General features: G+C 40.9%; 1 protein-coding gene across 3 annotated transcripts in view; it reads right to left on the reverse strand.

Annotated features, from left to right (window-relative positions):
- Positions 1–19,018, reverse strand: part of EPC2 (enhancer of polycomb 2) — a 41,618-nt gene that overhangs the window by 13,980 nt on the left and 8,620 nt on the right. Inside the window, exons 1-9 of one of the 3 annotated variants that reach the window (XM_090143489.1) lie at positions 15,039–15,692; positions 14,092–14,251; positions 6,837–6,923; positions 5,929–6,074; positions 3,475–3,681; positions 2,604–2,752; positions 2,212–2,344; positions 703–894; positions 271–360 (exon numbers count right to left, since the gene is read on the reverse strand). In XM_090143489.1, coding sequence (XP_089999615.1) covers positions 271–360; positions 703–894; positions 2,212–2,344; positions 2,604–2,752; positions 3,475–3,681; positions 5,929–6,074; positions 6,837–6,923; positions 14,092–14,191 — 1,104 coding nt within the window. In that variant the 5' untranslated portion in view covers positions 14,192–14,251; positions 15,039–15,692. Of the gene's footprint in view, positions 1–270; positions 361–702; positions 895–2,211; positions 2,345–2,603; positions 2,753–3,474; positions 3,682–5,928; positions 6,075–6,836; positions 6,924–14,091; positions 14,252–15,038; positions 15,693–19,018 lie in introns of those variants that run through there. The other 2 variants (XM_090143488.1, XM_031590782.2) reach the window with 2 other exon arrangements.

The raw sequence follows: 19,018 nt of genomic DNA on the forward strand, positions 1-19,018 counted from the left end.
GGAAAACCAAGGGAAATGCATGGAGGGGGTGGAAGTCCTCCCATCCAAACAGCAGCTGATTTAGGCTGCTGTGCTTTGATTTACCTTTAGGAAGTCAGAGGAACAGTACAAGGAGAAATACTCTTGTGGAAAAACTCAAAGATTTTCTTTGGAGTCACCAAATCATCATGGTTTTCATAATGAAAGTGAGACTAAAAACTATTCCATTAACAATATGCCAATGAAACCAAAAACAAACAATATACTAAATGCAACAGCAGATAGCCTTACAGCATAGTACTGGCATCCTGCTCTTCTCCTGAAAGCACAAGGTCCATCAGGATCATTTTCCTCTTCTGCTTCTGATACCGGTGAGGGTACCTAAGCAAGAAAGCAAAGTTATTCTTTCAACTGCCACGTTTATATAATACAGCCATTAAAATATACAATTAATATATAGTATCCAATTGACTAATGTGGTAAAAGTGTATTTTTATACTAGTTTGCATTTCATATATTTTATAAATATTGGTTTATATAATACTAAGTTCTCCAAAACACGTTTTGGAAGATGAAACAAACTCAAATAGCTTAAGCAAATATCTTGCATGCAGACCAACTGTCCAACACAGTTATTCTCCACTTCAAGTTGCACAGTCCACATTTCAGAAAGCTGAGTTCTCCATTTTCAGTAGGCTAAAAGAAATCATGACAGACTATTACCTGTGGGAACTCATCTTCATCTGAGCTGTGGAAGTCATATTGCTTGATATCACTCTTGTTGATAACAGGCAAGGGCTCAGCAGAGGGCTGTTGAGCAGTTACCACACATTCCATTTTGGGTTTCTTCAGATACTTCTTCTTCTGACGTACAACATCTGATATCTCTTCCTTTAGAGATGAATGATGAGGATGCTGTTTGTGAAAAACAGAAAGAGTTCCAATAAATAAAAGCATGTACTTAATGTTGTTTCTTCATCTCATGCCTTAGAAAAACATGACTGCTCATCTTCTGGAGCCTCTGTCCACTGGTGCAGCATGTTGAGAATTTCAGATACAATGTAAAATTTATTCAAAACATCTGAAAACCTCAAAACTTTACTTCCAATCATCTTTACAGAAGTCTACTACTAAACTGAAAGCTTTCATGCTATGTGACTACATCAAGGGGTTCCTTTCTTTTCATCACCCTCAGGATACTGTAATTACAGTACAGGATACTGTAGATACAGTCTATTCGAATTACTTTCTGAGGTCTCAGTTTCCTATGCCAAGAAGCTACAACTTTCTTAATTGCTCAAATCTGTTCACAAGAAACATTCTATGTTTTCCAGTTCTCATATGGCTTATGTTTCTTGTAAGATTTCATGCTACTAGCTTTTGCAATGTTTTTATTTAATTTCTAAGATTTTGCTAACATAAATCCTCTCCAGCAAGCAAGTAAGCAACTGCAGCAATATTAAACTGTTATTTGAACACAAGTGTTTTACAATTTCAAAGCTCTCCAATTAAAGATTACTTTCCCTTCCAAAATTTTCAATTAATGAATAAAAGCCAGAAAAGTTCTTTGAAAAGCTCTTTAAATTTTTCCCCAAATTACCACTTGTCAGTAGCTGTCTGACTGAAACTAACTCCAGTTCAGCTTCATAAACCAGAGATGAGAAACAGCAGGCGCAATTCCCAGCAGAGAAGCAAAGGCAGGGATCTGTATCACACTCAGTGACCACTGGGTGTCGCAGCTGCTAAATGCAAACTACAAAAGGGCTTCAACTCCCCAGCTTTACAGATGAACATTTTTTAGCACTTAAACAATTCCCAATAGCTCCTAGAATGCTCTAGCATTCTTGCTGTAAATCAGCAATCAGACTGTCTTTGCACTGAGGGCTAACCAATACTCATGGACAATGCAACAGGAAAAATGCAGTGCTCCAATCTCTTATCAATGGGAAAAAAAAAAAAGTAATTCTCTGTTTGCCATCTCAATGTTGTCCTTTTACATACTTACAGCATTGGCGTTTGCATCACCCTACAATGGAAGGGACAAAACTGTGAGAAGAAAAATGAAAGCTACCACAAAGCTGATGTTTGGTGGATGATGGCCAATTCTTTTAAAACTTAGGTGAGAAAGCTAGATGTTAAACACAGCAAGCATATCAATCTGCTAGACAGCTTTCTAATGCAAACACCTGCAGGGTACAGGTAACAGGAGACTTGAAGCAGAAGGAAGATTACCTTAATTTTACATTCTTGAACTTTGTGATGATTTCCATTATGAAGACTGGATGCAGTTGTGCTGATCTCCTTTTCAGGTCTGTTAAGCTTCACTTCATTGAGAATTTCACCTCCATAATCACCCAAATGGTATCTTTTAAAAAAAAATTAATTAAAATATAATAGTGCATTTCCACTGGGAAACATCAGAGCAACAAGGAACAGGCAAAGAGGCTGCATAAAAACCTTTCTGTTTTAGCTTCTCAAGTCTACATAAGCAATATATGCCTTCAGCCATGCACGCGTGCAGAAGACAAGCATCCATACAGGAATAAATCACAGGAGCTGTTTTCAAACCTATTTAATGAAAAGTAAAACCTTGGAGTTATAAGTGACATCATTTGCAGGCTTACCTTTTCTCTACAACTTCCAATGTTAAATGCAATAACTCGCGTTTTGTCTTCTCTCTCCTCTTAATCATCTCCAAAATTGTAATGGCTCTGCTAAACTCTCTCCTTAATTTCAACATCTTCTCATAAGACGCTTCATCATTCTTTCGATTCTGTTGAAAGATTAAGTAAATTTTATGCCAAAGCAAAACCCATTGGGCATAACTAGCACCAGTCCAGGAAAAAAAAATTACATAACGCTGCTCAAAGTGACAGTCAATGGGATCAGGATGAACTTCTCATAAAGCCCAATCTAACTGGGATAGACAGCACAAAAAGCAAAAGAAAATCTTTTAAGTTGAAAAGGAACTCTTCAGTCATTTTCCCCATGTTTTCTCTCACTCAGATTGCATCCCAGCCCAGGGGCAGCTCATCAGAAGGAGGAATTCAGGACTTTGTGCCTGAAGGTTTTCTTTAACCTTGTTTCTGCACATAAGATTGTGTGCATCTATATACATGTTTGTAATTATTCAGCATTCTATATCAGACCTCCTAGATAATGCTACAAATATAAAACCCGAATTGTTTACTAGATGGTAAATGGAAGAGCATTTTCGTCTCTTTCACCAAAGCATTATGCAAGCCTTTAAACTACCCTTGGACTTCCAGGAAACTGTCACATTGTAGATGAACACGTTACAAACTGACTACATCATTTAACAGATTTGAAATTGAGGTGGGTCCTCCAATATTGCAACTATTGATACAGACAAACAATCGTATCAATAACTGCAAATAGCAATGGACTGATTCTGCTTCTGCTTCTTCTGCAATGGTCTGCTGGAAAAAAATCAAAATGGTTCTTAGCCATATAGGATTGAAAATGGCAAGTTACCTTTCTTGTCTGCATCTTCTCAGTTCTCCTCCGAAAGGCAACATAAGGGTCGTTGTTGGTGGAGCCATCCCTCTTTTCCTGTTTGATCTGGGGGATGAGAGACGGTCCTCTGCAATTCTTACGCTTTCTTACCCAGTAGTCATATACAGCCTTAATAAGGTAGTCATCCTCATTTAGCAGCAATTTAGCTTCCTGAAGTGTAACAAGCTGAAAGAAAAAACGTGAAGGGCTCAGTTGAGATGGGGTGAAGCAAGGAGAAAGTCACTGCACATTCAAATGCCTTGCACACTTCCTAAATAAACTTGATCCTTTTTTAGCACAAGCAAGAAAAGAGTATTCATCTAAATCCAAATATTTAAGCCACCAGTTGACTGTCCCAACTTAAACAGTTCCTGATTTTTCTGGATCAGCACGATCAGCTCTCAGAACCTTTTGTACAAGTCTACAACTTCATCTATTCTTCATGAAAAATACTCAATCACTTCAGATATCATTACAAGCACAGGGCTTAAATGACTTACTATCAAATCATAATCTGAAGACTAATCACTGACTTTTTTTTCTTTCCCCTAAATAAAGGGGAAAATTCTTAGTGGTGAGACATTACTAACATCTGATCGTTTGCAGTTTGATGTTGTATACAATAAAGAACCCTTCAGTGAAATCAAAATATGTTCTAAAGCAAACTGCTACCATATCTTTTCCCAAAATAATGTTTACTTTGTGATAGAAAAGGACAATGACCTTCCATATGTATCACAACCCTGGGATACACAGACATTCATTTCTTACACAAGTTATTTCAGTGGGAGGTAGTTAAAACACAGGTAATTAAATAATTACATTGTTATCATATGTTATACTTCTATACTGAAATCATACCTAGTAAAAGCCATCACTGAGTAACCAATATATGAGTTTAACACATTCAGATCTTAAAGCAATTTGTTAAATAAAAGAAAATAATCTCTATTGTTACTTAAAAGAAGCCTGACAGAACTTCATCTTCACCATAGTTTGAAAAAATATCAAAAATAAAGTTGAATTTAAATTTGCAGTTTCGCAAACAGTATTTCAAACTATGTTAAACCTTGTCTCTACATTAGGATCATCAGAAAAAGAAACAATACATTTAAGAAAAATAAGGACATCCTAAGTCTAACCACTGCTTCTATGGAAGTAGTAGTTGCAATCAGAATAAAACAAAACTCAATCTATAGCAGAAAGAGAACTAAAAAATGGATCTGCTTATGGAAGTGGGTGAGGGAAAAGGAGGTTCCTAATCCCCTATACTTATGACAACATGCAGTGTTACAGCAACCCTGCATCTGTCCTCATGAGAACAGACATCAGCCTGGTTAATCAAACCAGTCTTCCGGTTCTTGAATTTAACTTCATTACTCAAGCAATCAATAACGAAAGCAACATAGGGAGAAAACATGAAAAGCGTAACCAGCTGCTTTAACTGAAAGCCAGGACAGAGGTATCAACAGCAAAGCTCTAAAAGATCCAAGTGCCACATACTCAACAAGCATCATTCAGCGTATTTGACAATTTTTTCTTCACATCCCATCTTCTTCACATAGTAACATCTCTTTACCCAACCCTCACTGAGCTCTCCAAAAGAGGCAGAGAACACAAAATCTTGCCTCTTACAATGTAACACCAAACTACATCAGGTTAAGCAACTGTGGCAGAGCTACAGATCCTGCAGTAGTTGTTTCACTCCTCCATAATGCCCATCTTGCTGAGAAATAACATTGTTTCAAGCTTACCTGTCAGAACCTGGTCCTTCTCATGTAGTTTTTGAGCCATGTTTTGGCTTTAAAAGACCCTTCTCCAGACAGTGGTCTCCTGGAACACCTCAAGAACTTAACTACTAAAATATTAGCCTACTTGTGATAAGATAATTGGCAGTTCATGCTCGCTCCTAGAGCATAGCTTCCTTTCTTACATCACTGCAGTTTATATCACAAGGGTCCAATCTCAGCAAAGGCTTTGCTTCACTGTCCATGCTTCTAACCTTCAAACTGAAGACAATGCCCACTGTGCCAAGCAAAACAAAAAAGGATTTGGATTCTGATATGCTCAAATCCATACACCTACCAACCACTGTCAGATTCTTTCATGCCAATACAGGTGAAAGCAGATGCTTTCAGTTGTCCCCTTCTAATATATCATGGATGGGAATTAGAATTTAAAACCATCTCCTCCTATTGCCACCAGACACACACACCACACACACACCCCCACGCTCCCTCCCTCCCCGTTTTCCTGCTACCAAGAGTGACAATAAGTGACAGTAGTGCAATTTCTGTATGCCTGCAGTCACACAAGCATACATCTCCAGTTAGCAGCAAAAAAAAAAAAAAAATTGAAAAGTGAATGAGAACTACTCAGCCAGAAAACTCACAGGTGAGAATACTTTAGCCATTTCTTAACATAGCAAAATACCTGACTAGAACTGGCTTTTTCAAGTCTGTCAATCATTATTTCAAACTGCAGTGGCTTGATTTCCATCTTCCGATTTAGTCTGTTCAATAAGGTTTCATCCTCAGAGTCCATATCATAATCTGGCTGTTCATTGTCCAGATTAAAGGCTGAAACAAAAACACACAGGCACAAAATAAGTGAATACAGAAGCATGCACCCAATAGTCAGAAATAAAAAACATCATCAAATTAACAGATCTCCACCATGACACTTCTCTCTTTTTGCTAGAAGTGTGCCCACATAAAAGTATTAAAATAGTATTTAGAAGTTTCTTGTCTGTCTTTCTATATAAGGGGAAGTCTCATTCTGTTTTAATGTGATTTGAAAGGCAGAAGAAAAATAAAGCTTTTCTTACAAAAACTATCATAGGAGCACACAAATTTTAATATCTCTTTGCAAAATAAAAGCAAAAATGCTTCTTAGTGATGTTACAATGCAACTCCTCTACAGTAAGCTCCTTAACAATTAAGATAATTTTTAGTCAAATCTCATACTTACTTAAGTACTTAAGTCCCAAAACAATTTATTGCCCATTTTAAAGCAACTCAACTAAATTACATTACTAAAATATTTAATAAAGTAAACTTGTTTCAAATACAACACTGTGTAAAATCATAAAGTGGCTTGGGTTTAAATGGAATCTCAGATATCATTTAGTTCCAAGTCCCTGCTGTGGCAGGACTGCCATCCACTAGATTAGACTGCCCAGAAGCCCATCCAGCCTGGCCTTGTGTGCCTCCATGGATGGGGCATGCATAGCTTCTCTGGACAGCCTGTGCCCTCCGAGTGAAGAATTTTTTTCTAACACCTAACCTAAACCTCCCCTCTTTCAGTTTCAGTCCATTCCCCCTCATTCTGTTGCTATCTACCTGTATAGAAAGCTGGTGCTCCTCCTGCCTGTAAGCTCCTTTCAGGTATTGGAAGGTCACAATGATGTCTTCCCACAGCCTTCTGCTCTGCAAGTTAAACAAGCCCAGCTCCCTCAACTTTGCATCACGGGAGAGGTGCTCCAGCCTTCTGATCATCTTCGTGGCCCTCCTCTGGACCTACTGCAAAAGCTCTGCATCCTTCGTGTGTTGGGGACCATAGACCTGGGCACAGTACTCCAAATGGGGCCTCACAAGGGCAGAGTAGAGGGGGACAATCTCCTCCCCCACCCCACAGCAACCCCTCTGTTGACGCAGCCCAGGATACTGTTGGCCTTCCACACTGCAAGTGCACACTGCTGGCTCATGCCCCACTTTTCATCCATCAGGACCCCAAAGTCTTTCTCTGTAGAGCTGCTCTCTAGGAGCTCATCTCCCAGTCTGTATTCATACGTAGAATTGCCCAACCCAACTGCAACACCCTGCTCTTGGCCTTATTGAACCTCACTAGGTTCTTATGGGCCCACATTTCAAGCCTGTCCGTGTCTCTCCGAATGGCATCCCTTCCTTCTATTGTATTGACTGCACCACTCAACTTGGTGTCATCAGCAAATTGCTGAGGGTACACTCAACCCTACAGTCCAAGTCACTGACAGAGACATTGAAGAGTACAGGGCCCAAGATGGAACCCTGTGGGACATCACTTGTTACCAGCCTCCACCTGGACATAGAGCCACTGACAACAACCCTCCAGCTACAGTCATCCAGCCCATTCTTTATCCACTGAACAATCCACCCTTCAAATTCATCTCTCTTCAATTTAGAAATAAGAGGACAGAACAGGATCATACCCACGACTTTGCACAAGTCCAGTTAGATGACATTATTTCCCCTTCCTTGGTCCACTGATGCCATCAGTCCAGCACAGAATGGCCACCAAATTGGTTAGGCACAATCTGCCCTTGGTGAATGCTAGACAAATCCTGATGGGAAGTCAGGTGTTGCTTTTTCTCCAAAACAAACTCAATTTGAGATAAACACAGAATCATACAATTGCTCAGATTGAAAGAGACCTTAAAGATGATTAAGTCTAACTGCAACCTAACCATACTCCCTAACTCTAACAACCCTCTGCTAAATGAGAACACACATCTTCTTGTATGCTACAAATAGTATGCTCCTGACCTTCCAGCAAGTCTCCTATCTTTATTACAGATCACCCTATTCATTCACCACAGTTAAGCAATGTTTCTGGTCCTATGAAAAGCAGAAGTATCGTTCAGCTATCATAGCAGGACATTTCACAAAGAATATGAGAAAATCCTAAACAACAATAATTATTAGGTGCAATTAAAGTTTCATATCCAAATTCTGACAGGTGAAATACTAACTACAACACTCCAAATAATTCAACCAACATATTACTCTACCAACTGAAGGTTTGTGGGGATATATTTTATGAGCATTAGATAACAAACCAAAGCCCCATCTTATCTCTTTCTTCTTAAGTCACAGCTGTATCTCAGCAGCAGCTTTGAGGAACTCTGCACCCAAGCTTCCTGGTGCAATTTGAGGTGATGCAGGTAACAGCAGAACCATGAGAATCATGCTAAAAAACAGCTTCAAAGCAAGTCAGAGCATTCTGTTTCATATGGCACAGTTGACTACTACGCAGTGACACATTCCTTCCACATAGCAGACCAGCCCAAGAGCGCTCCTTCTCTATTCCCATGCAACAACTTAGCTTTAACCACTGCCAGCATGTAAAATAATTTATCTAGCCTTGCATAAAAGCTGAAGAGAGGCACTCACACTCAGATACATGTCAGAAGTGCCAGGCAGCAATTCCCTTACTGTTTTCAGCTGTCAACTGCTACCTCCCTTCACTGTACTAATTCTGAGTAACACTTAATCAGAAGACTTCTCTGGCTCAACACATAGTGTAAACACATTCTAAAAATATATTCCAAGAAAATAATATTACTACTACTGCAGTACAATTATGTTTTAATTGGATTATTAATAGTGTTAATTCAGTGAAGTGGCCATGCAGATGGTACGAAGGCACATTCCACTGTTATCGTGTCGTGATTCTGTCCTGGTCTAATATTAAATGTGGAGGTTGGTGGCCCTGCTTATGGCAGAGGGTTGGAGATTCATGATCCTTGAAGTCCCTTCCAACCTGGGCCATTCTGTGATTCTATTGGGCATATGACCCACAGCAGCTCCTCTAAATAAAGAGAAAATCAACAGCTGCACAGACTGACATGCCTACAGTTTGCACTGCTTGGATCCCACTGCTGCTTCAGTGATGGCTGCAGAAAGCTAAAGTTGAGATAAAAACTAAGAATATTATTTAAAATACACAGCTCTGTAAGACTGTATTTATTTAAAAAAATAGAAATTGCTACAGCACATGGGGTGACAGCCAATAAATAACCAAACAGCACCCACCCCCAGCTGCTCTTCACTGAGTTCCAGGAGTCCTGCCCTGGCAGCTGGTACTCCTCCTGCCCATCGATGCCCCATACTGCACTCCCCCTGCACTCCACTCTGGACTTTGATGGCTTCAACTTGCTGCTTTCTCCAAAAAGGAAATGGCAAAAGTTCCCCGAGCTTCCCAAACACAATCCTAATGTGCAGTGTAAAAATCACACTCAAGCAACTCCACTTGAGAGAGATGGCCCAAGTTTTCCAGAGAGGATATCTGTGCTTTGTGAGGGCTCTCCAAGCACTACAGCAGGTCTATGCTCCACAAGCTGGGTTGAGCCAGGCTTCCATAGATGATTTCAAAAGGCCCAGAAACCCATGAGAGCCCAGAAGAGGCACTGTTTGTTTACCCTAAGGCACAAAAACACCCAGCCCATTACCTGCCAGTAGACAAACCAGTAATTCCTTGTGAACAAGATGGTAAGTCAACCTCTTTTTACACCAGAGCATCAGTGAGCATGGGCTGCATTGTGACAGAGGAGATATTGTTCACCTGTAAGCTGGGAGCACTGCTTGTAAACCTGCCCTCATTTCCACAATGAGGAAAGAACGAGCTGCTGGAAATTCCTGAGCCATGCATGTCCCAGTCACTTGGCAAGCATGTTCAGCTCTGCTAAGGGAGTGAGCTGAACCCATTTGCAGATGTATCCAGCAAGCAGCAGGACCAGCTGGAGGCACATGGAGCAACCAGAAGTGGAAAAGGAGGAAAATCAGAACGTCCTCCTTTGGCTATTACATTGGCTGATCAGCCGTGCAACCACTGGTCAAATAACATGTCAAATCCACCTAACTTCACAAATAATTTGCTGATAAAATCTCAGCGCTCATTTCTGAGACTTGATGGATTAAAAAAAACCCAAAGTGCTGAAAAACAGGAAATAATAATAATAATAAAACAAACAAAAGCAAAGCTCTACACCATAATCTCCACAAAAATATTTTGACAATCAAAATGACAAGATACAGAAGATAAAAGGTATCCAATATGCAGTTGTCAGGAGCACTGAATAAATCTAGTCTCATTTTGCTCCACAGAAGCATATGGGTAATGTCAGAGCAGCAGTAGCCTGTGCCACACACACTGCCTTTCATACATTCTAGCAATGCTCTTCTTCATCAGGCAGTGCTTCTCACGCTGTTTGTCATGACCTGTGCTTACCAACACAGCTCAGTTGAAACAAAAGGGAGGTTACATGGAGGCCACAGGTTAATGATGCTGAAGCAATGGAAGTAACAACTGCATTCCAACAGAATGCATGATTATCACTCTTCAGCTGCAGCATGCAATCACAAGGAGTGAGTTAACCCCCAGCTAGCTTGTCACAGCTCTGGGACACTCACAGAAGCATCCTCTCTCCCTGAAGTTTGCCCACTGCTGCTCTTTCAAACACACTTAGTGACATCCTTACTCCTTATTTTTGCTTTTTCCAAGCACATAGCACACTGCATTGGTTCCAGGAAAAGCCAGTTTCCATCCTGGAGCTGCCCTCAATACATAGGTGATCTGAATCGCCCAGTGTGGCCACTCATCACACTGCATTTCTACTCCTGCCATAGCAACAGATGCAGCTGCTCATTAACACCTACAGAAGTTTGTGGAGAACTAGCCTCAGTCCCAGCAACCACAGTATTTCAGACACCCTGCTAGTGGATAGCATTTTAGAACCAACCAATGTGACAGTTCACAATACAAGCCAACTTTCTACAACCCTTTTTCCTGGTAGTTCTCGAGAAATTCTTGTGGCTGAGAAATGAATGTCATTTTCCTACTCCAAAGCATCTGTCCCTCCCCACACCACATGTTTATACACTGCACTGAAGAAAAGGGCCTCCATGATCCTATCACTAAGCCTCACCTCAAATAAACATTCAGAACTTGTTGGCTTGCTAATTGCTGTTGCAAAACTACCATCCTAGTTTACACCCTTTGCCACTGCAACCACTCCTGATGACAGTAACTTTCACAGAGGGATTGGCTTTTATTTACTTGAGCTCCTCTACATATTAAGCTCATATTAAACTATGGAAATGCAATTTGTTTAGAAGTTAAATTACATAAAATAGGGTTTAGTGTAGCTAAATTATTTAATTTAGTTTACTTAAGAAAATTAAGGCTGTGGCTCAGCAGTCATTAAGCTGACCTAGGCGTGAGTTACAACTAAACCAAGTGCTTCCACCAGCTTTCCTCCCCAGCAGCCATGAGTTCCTTCACATTCCTTGCACCAACCTCAGCAACCACATGCTGAGCCAAGCCAGAGAAATGAGAAACCCACAAGTTCACTTAACCAAAGCAAACCAAAGATAAGCCTACTGCCAGATCTGCTTCTGGGTTAGCTCCCCCCAGAGCACAGCTGCTACAAGGAGGGTGCTGGCATTAAGAACAGAAGAGCAGCACTGATCCTGTTGGCAGCAAACACGTCTGTGCTGACCAAATGCAAATGAAGAACCACATCATGGTAATTATATCCAAAGTAGTTAACAAAGCAGCAAACCACCAGCTCAACAGCAGGTCTGTCTGTAATACTGGAATGAACCAGAGCTTCCAGTGCTCCCCACCTGCAACACACACCTCCGCAGGCAGGTACCATGCAAATACCTACTTTACATGTTGGGCTGCAGTCCCTGAAATGTGGAATGTGTAATTAATTTTTAATAAAAGCAACTCTAAACTATGAGAAATGCACACTTTTTTTTTTTAATTTTTATTTTTTATTTTAACAGAATAACTAGGCTGCACCTCATACAACAAAGTATTCAAAATTGCATTTGAAAACATCTGGCTACATTACCTATAATAAAGCATCAGATGATGATTATTACTCTTTTTACAAAAAGACTTTAAAACATAACTTACATGCAATAGTACCAGCTGTAGGACCCCCTCTGGGTAGCTTTTTTATTGTTGGTAGTGGACATTTTTTGTGTATGTCTGTGCATCTCAATAAGAAACAAACTTTCCTCTAGTTTGAACTAGTAGTACACAGAAAAGAATTATTCTAGTAAAGATTAACATCCTCATCTCTAAGATGAGCTGCAAAATTATTTAAGGTTATTCATAATTTCTTAGTAATAACTACAAATATGGAATGTGGTACATAGCTTCTTGTCATCTGATGGTTTATGTAGCTTCCATAGCCAAAGCACATACCATCACTCTTCTTGCTTTCAGCATTAGAACAACTGCTAAACAGTGACAACAAGCCAAGCATAAAGCAGCTTTGTATCACACCTACTGCAACCAAGCTACATTGGAAAACTATCCTGAAGCATTATCTGATGTTTATTTTCAGCTCTAATACCTTCTATTATGTCCCCAGAAAGATCAAGTCTTAACAAGACAAGGCACACTCTGACATTATATATATTAACACGTCTAATCCTGTTTGTTAGCAGTATTAACAGCATTTCTGGCAATGTTCAAAGAAACGCAGCTTTGTTTCAGTTTAGTCAACCTGCCTTGCTTGCAGGTTTGTTTCTTCAACTGAAAAGAGAGAAATACTTCATCTCCTTTAACTCATGTCTTACATTACCACCATTATTTCTAATGTATCATAGAGGATCTTGAGCATGTTATTTCCAAAGATCTTCTACTTTGTAAACTTATGAAAAATAGGGGACTTCACCATGCTAGTGAGAAGTTACCTAAGGATCTTCAGTAGACATCAGCGTTTGGGTTTAAATATCTTTGCCTGACTTCAAGCTCAGTTGCATCTGTAAGAAGAGCAGAAGGCAGACAAGCATAAAATGCTTTCTCTGCTCCAATCTCCTTACAGATAACAGCCTTTTCTTGGAGACAGCTAAAAAATGTGATGAACAGCTCATCAACACTTTCCAGCACTCTGTCTGCACAAAACCCAGAACAAGCAAGATGAGCGTACTTTCTTTTCTAGATATTCCAGCACACCTCTGTCAACTGTCTTTCCAATGTAACTATGAAACAAAAACACGAACTGATGATAAGAGAAGTTCTCTCCGCAGAAACTCAGCACTGAACTTGTGCTTCAACATACAGAGTGATAAATCACTGCAATAACTGCATCTGAGGGTTTGCTATAGAGATTAACTCCAAGGGAAGTCCAAGCCACAAAACTACCCCCCGGAATGACATGCTGCAAAGGACAAACATGCATGCCTGCCAAGGAACAACTAAGCTACTGAAACAAACACTTGTCAGCTGAACATCCAAAGACAACTATGATTAATTAATTAGGTCTTTAGATCTTTTGAGACCCAGTTCCCTACAGAAAGGAAAGAACTTTAGCAAAATAAGAGCAAAACACAATAACTCCTACTACAGCCAGTAGTGGAAAAGTCATATATACTACAGCAAACAGCCTGAACATCACCACTAGCCTAACTGAAAACGAACCTTCCAGAACTTTGTTGCAACCAGTAGAATCAAGGCTGATTTCCTTACAAAACCTCCTCTATTTATTTCATCTCCATTTATACTGAACTTCTGAATTAAAGAGTTTTGAATCAATTTTTGCATTGACAGAAGACAAGGCTTGCCAGTTACCATACATCAGTACAAATCAGTACAGAGCCCATAAACAAATACAGTAGGAAAAACCTCACCTTTATCCTTAAATTCACCCAGAAATTTACAAGATAAACTGGAATTTACATACACAGATCCCCCCTGGATTTCTGAGTTCTCTCAGTTACTGAATACTGGAGCAACATTGCCCCTGAGCTTGTATGAAGATTACTTAATTTGAATTAAAGGAAAAAAAAAAACCACAAAAACCAACATTCAGAAACTTACGTTGAATGTGTATGAACTGCTTTGGTTGCTTAAATTCTCCTTTATACAAACGATTGTAATAGTTCACATTGCTCTCCGCTTCAGGAACTGGGATAACCATGCTCTCTTTCTTTTCTCTGAAAACTTGTTGTGCTGAGATAGCCCGTTGCAAGTGATGTTCCTGCAAGACAGAAAATGAAGAGTTTATTTACAGAAGTATTTACAAAGACAGTCATCCTACTCTCCTACTCTTTTCCCAGGTTTGTATGCAAATTCCAGATAAGAGAATCAGGCTTCCCTATATTTTAGAGGACAGCAGGATGTTTGCTTCCAGGTTAGTGACGAGAGATGGGTTCTCCATCACTCAGGAGCCATGAGGTTCCTAGCAGATCTTGGAGCTCTAAACAGATAACTGCTCAAAGCGTGTACCTCCTACCAGACTGTGAAAAAGTCACTCCCACTACACAAAACACCTGTCTGGTTTATACCAGCTCTGATTTCCTAACTCATTAAAAGCTACCATGTAGAAAAATGTATCTAAGACCAGTTAGCATATACATTAAGTCCTTTAAAGCGTTATTACAAACAGTTTCAAATCAAAAGAATAGCTAATTTCCTCGTTCCAATTTCTTCAGCAGTTCCTACTTTAGAAGTTCAGACATTAAGTGACAAAGCATCCTCAAAGTGAATCACTTGAAAACATGGACTCCCTAAACAGTTATCACTTCATTCTCACAGGACAGAAGACAGAAATGCCATGGAATCATTTCAGGTGAAAGCCTCGCAGCTTAGTGACTGTTCTCTCAAGAAGCCAGGAGCCTGCAAGTTTCCTCCTCCACTTCCTCAGTCTCCCTGGACAGCAGTGCTCTCACTTCCAGCTCCCAAAATTTGAGACAAAGAAAGATGGCATAGCAGAAAATCAACTCAGAAATCCACTCTAAAGCTCAGCTCTCCCCAACCCACACAACCTTGCTGTGCCTGCTGCAGGGGCTTCAGGTTATCTTCCAGCCATTCCCACGCAGCCTGTTGCTACGAGAAGAATAAGCATAGAAACACAGAATGGCCTGGGTTGCAGAGGAGCACAATGCTCATCCAGTTCCAACCCCCTGCTGTGTGCAGGGTTGCCAACCAGCAGCCCAGGCTGCCCAGAGCCACATCCAGCCTGGCCTTGAATGCCTGCAGGGATGGGGCATCCACAACCTCCTTGGGCAACCTGTTCCAGTGCCTCAGCACCCTCTGGGTGAAAAACTTCCTCCTAATACCTAACCTAAACCTCCTCTGTCTCAGTTTAAAACCATTCCTCCTTGTCCTATCACTATCCACCCTCATAAACAGCAATAAAGCCTTTGCTGCTCTCTTTTTGGTTCCCTGGGGTTACCCTCCTCAGCCACAGCTCCAGGGACCACCCTGCCTCACATATGGGGCACATCCCCATCTGTTCTGCTTGGGCAAAGCAGCCCAAACTTCAGCACCTCGAGTGCAGATTCTGCACCACGTCTGGGAAACCCTCTCGAGAACATGACTTCTTCCTCTTTAATTCAGCAGAGCATTATTTACAAAAAGAACATTGAACAAAAGCCTATCCTTAAAAATATGTCGATGATTTTTCAAATGAATTACGCCTTCTTAAATATTAAGACGTTGCAGAAATGTAAATAATGCAAATTCTGTGAAGTTAGAATATAGCAGATCAGTGACTGGAAGAGCAGCTTTGGGAATCTCCTGTAGCAGATGAAGCAACATTAAATCAAACCATCAGGCTCCCAAGTGAACGCTATTAGAATTAAGACCAGAGTGCGATCACATATCTGGCGTGATGTGCTGGAGTTAAAACACGCTGAATAAATCTGTCATTCCACCACGAAGCTGGCTGGGAAAGCTTCACAGTGCTGAGCAGGTAATTCAGCTGAAATAAAATTTGTTTCATTACTGAGTTGTTTTCTGTGGGCATCCCTGGAGTCGCCTGCTAACCGCACAGCTCAGTGCTGGCAGGAAGGGCACATGGAGGCTGTCTGTGCAACTGCTGCCTCCGGTAATGAACGAGTAGATGAGTAAATAAGGATTCACTTCCATGGAAAACAGGAAAGGAGGGCACGCAGCAACCAAAACTCAAAGCGTGCTGAGGCTCTGCAAGCTGCTCCATGGCCCACTGAACAGCACAGATGAGTAATTCCATTCTCAGTTTCCATAACACTGCTGGTAGGTGTGCAGGGAGTTCCCAAGGAAAGGCTGAAAATAGGTGTCAGTGCTCACTTCACTATACAATGTCTTCAAGCATGACACAGCCTTCAAACAAAGAGCTCTGGAAGCACTACTGTCACTCAATCAGTAGAGCTTCCAAAGAAATGGGTAGAAATAGGTAGAGTATATCATTTTTGCAATTAGAAATGAAAAAACTTTCTACTGAACATGAAGGAAAATACAAATTCCAGCCCTAAGAACTGTTCTATTCAAACGCACCCTGAAGATATACAAATGAGTCTAATTAAACGGCTTGACTCAACCCAATGACAATCTTCAAGGTCTAACAATGCATTTAGCAACCAGCACACACTGCATTCTTTTGCCCACTTTTCTTATTCTCTTGAAAGACATGCAGTAAATCACCACCTGTACCTGGCTCTGCAGCAGGGGAGATGCAAGGCTCTCACACACAGAGTGAGCATGAGAGGAAATGCAGAACATGCTGCCATGGGGATTAAAAGGAACATCTGTCAAAAAGTCCTTTATCCTTTAAGTTCACACGACTGTTTCCCACAACACTCCCCCTGAAATAGTTTCACTGTACTTTAAATAAATAATTTTCTGGGTGAGTGTGTTTGGATATCCCTGTGGTTAAACACCATCCTCACACTGAAAAGCTGATCTTTGTCTTCATTATGAAACTGCAAAGAGCAGCTCCTTATTGGACACAGTTCCCTTGGAGAAACAAGTTCAGGACTTACTGAATATGCCTGGTCCCTTCTTCAACCCTTCAATTATACCTCACAGGCAACAACCAAGCACTTCAAAACAAAAGCTGTATCACCACCTTTAGACTACTTGTCCAATTTTTTATTGTTGTTTTTGAGTTTGTATATACATATTTAATCTGACAATCACACCTGCTTAATTTGTACCTACCCCGCAAGGCAGAAAGGCAAACTTGGGACAGCATGCTGCAGTACTGCAGAGCTTCAGGTCACACCACTCACCTGACGTATTTTGAAGACAGTTGACTTTTAGAAAAGAAATGTTACCAAGACATAAGAGAAACAACACACACTGTAGCGTAGCTGTAACATCAATTCTTTTAAAGCAAATGGCACTGACTCTATTGCAGCCCATTGCAACTGTAAGCACGATGGCAAAGGAATGCGAATTTGGTAACAGGTTCAGCTACTCTGAATGGGTTTTTTCCTCTGCTAAACTAGAGCCACCTTCCCTTCTACCTCCAACCAAAAAAGGAATTAAAACAAACAAAAGCAGCATGAGTAAACCTTACCAAAGTCTAGCTAGTTGACTTGCCCAACACCAGATTCAAATCAGGAATTGCTATTAGTTAGCATTTTTATATTTAACGTACACATTCAGAAACAGAAGTTTTGGTATGAGATCAGCAGGCTCACCTTGCAAAGTCTCAACCACTGTTCCAACAAAACATTTCAGAGACATCTGTAAACAGCACCAAAAGAGCAGTGATCTGAAGCTCAAAGGCTATGCTAACCAAAGTGCAGCCCTGCTGTAAGTGACAGCCCTACCTGCCTCAGGAACCACAGGCACTGACTCCTTTACACCTACACTGAGGAGCAGGTGGACACCCAAAAAAGCCAGGGTGCACACAGACCTTTTTTTCCATCCTTCCCCTTCTTCTGCCCTGGGAAGGAAAGCAGTTACTTGTAACAGTCACATACACAGCATGAAAACACCACCGTGATTTTCACCCTTGAGACAGCAATGAGCATCTTAGAGGAACTCACAGCTTATTGTGTAAAGCAAGTATTTTAGTGAATTAGCATATAAAATTGTTGTTAGGGGTTTTTTTTGGTCCTGATCCAACAGAATCTGTTCAATCATCTGTGCTGTTTCCTCAGGTCAGGGTTCCCTCAAAAGGTTCCCTCTGTTACAGAGCAGTGCGGAGAGCTGGGCAGACTACAGCTTATATGGTGCATCCAAACCCCGTACCCAAAGCAGGGTGCTTTATATGACCAAAACTCCTTCCCCAGTTTCCATGCAGGGTTTCTGGCTGTCTGTGGAAAGCAGCTCCAAAAAGCCAGCAGAAGACAGCGTGGTGCTCCCTGCTTGCAGGCGAAAAGGGCTCATAAAACCACTTAAGTTCTCTGCTGGCCAGGTCGTGTTTTCTCAATGCAAACTCCCCCCCTTCTTCTTTCACAAGAATCATTTCCCACTCCCCGTGCCGTTTTGCCTTCCTCACTGCCAGATTATGACTACAGGAAAAAAAACCAACCATACTACTAGCACACTGCTGCTACACACAGCCTGATGAAGGAGGGCAGCAATGTGAACCACAATGCATGACTTCACTCCACAGATTCACAGAAATCCCTACACTGGGTAAGACTTAGTAAGATTTTTACTATTTAGCTACTTAAAAGGCATTCCATTTTTTGTCCCATGTTAATAAGGGACCAATAAAAAGAAAAAAAGAATCAGCAACAACATTTGTCTGTCACTGCCTTCCCTTCTCCAGCTTCATCACCCACAACATCATGAAGCAATACCAGTGACATCTGGAAGTCAATGATGAGCTGCTCTGTCTCCACGTGCACCTTAGGGACAAACCACCTGAATACCACCTCAAAAATGCTGACGGAGGCTGAAGTGATACAACAGAAGGGCCACGAAAAATACCTGAGTGAGCTCAACTTCCTTGGCTGACGCTTGGCATCTAGATACACGGGTCTACAAAGGAGCTGGAAGGAAGGGAGGAAGGAAGAAAAAATAAAGG

Source organism: Phasianus colchicus, chromosome 7 (assembly GCF_987193195.1).
Source record: "Phasianus colchicus chromosome 7, bPhaCol1.hap1.1, whole genome shotgun sequence".
Taxonomy (NCBI): Eukaryota; Metazoa; Chordata; class Aves; order Galliformes; family Phasianidae; genus Phasianus; species Phasianus colchicus.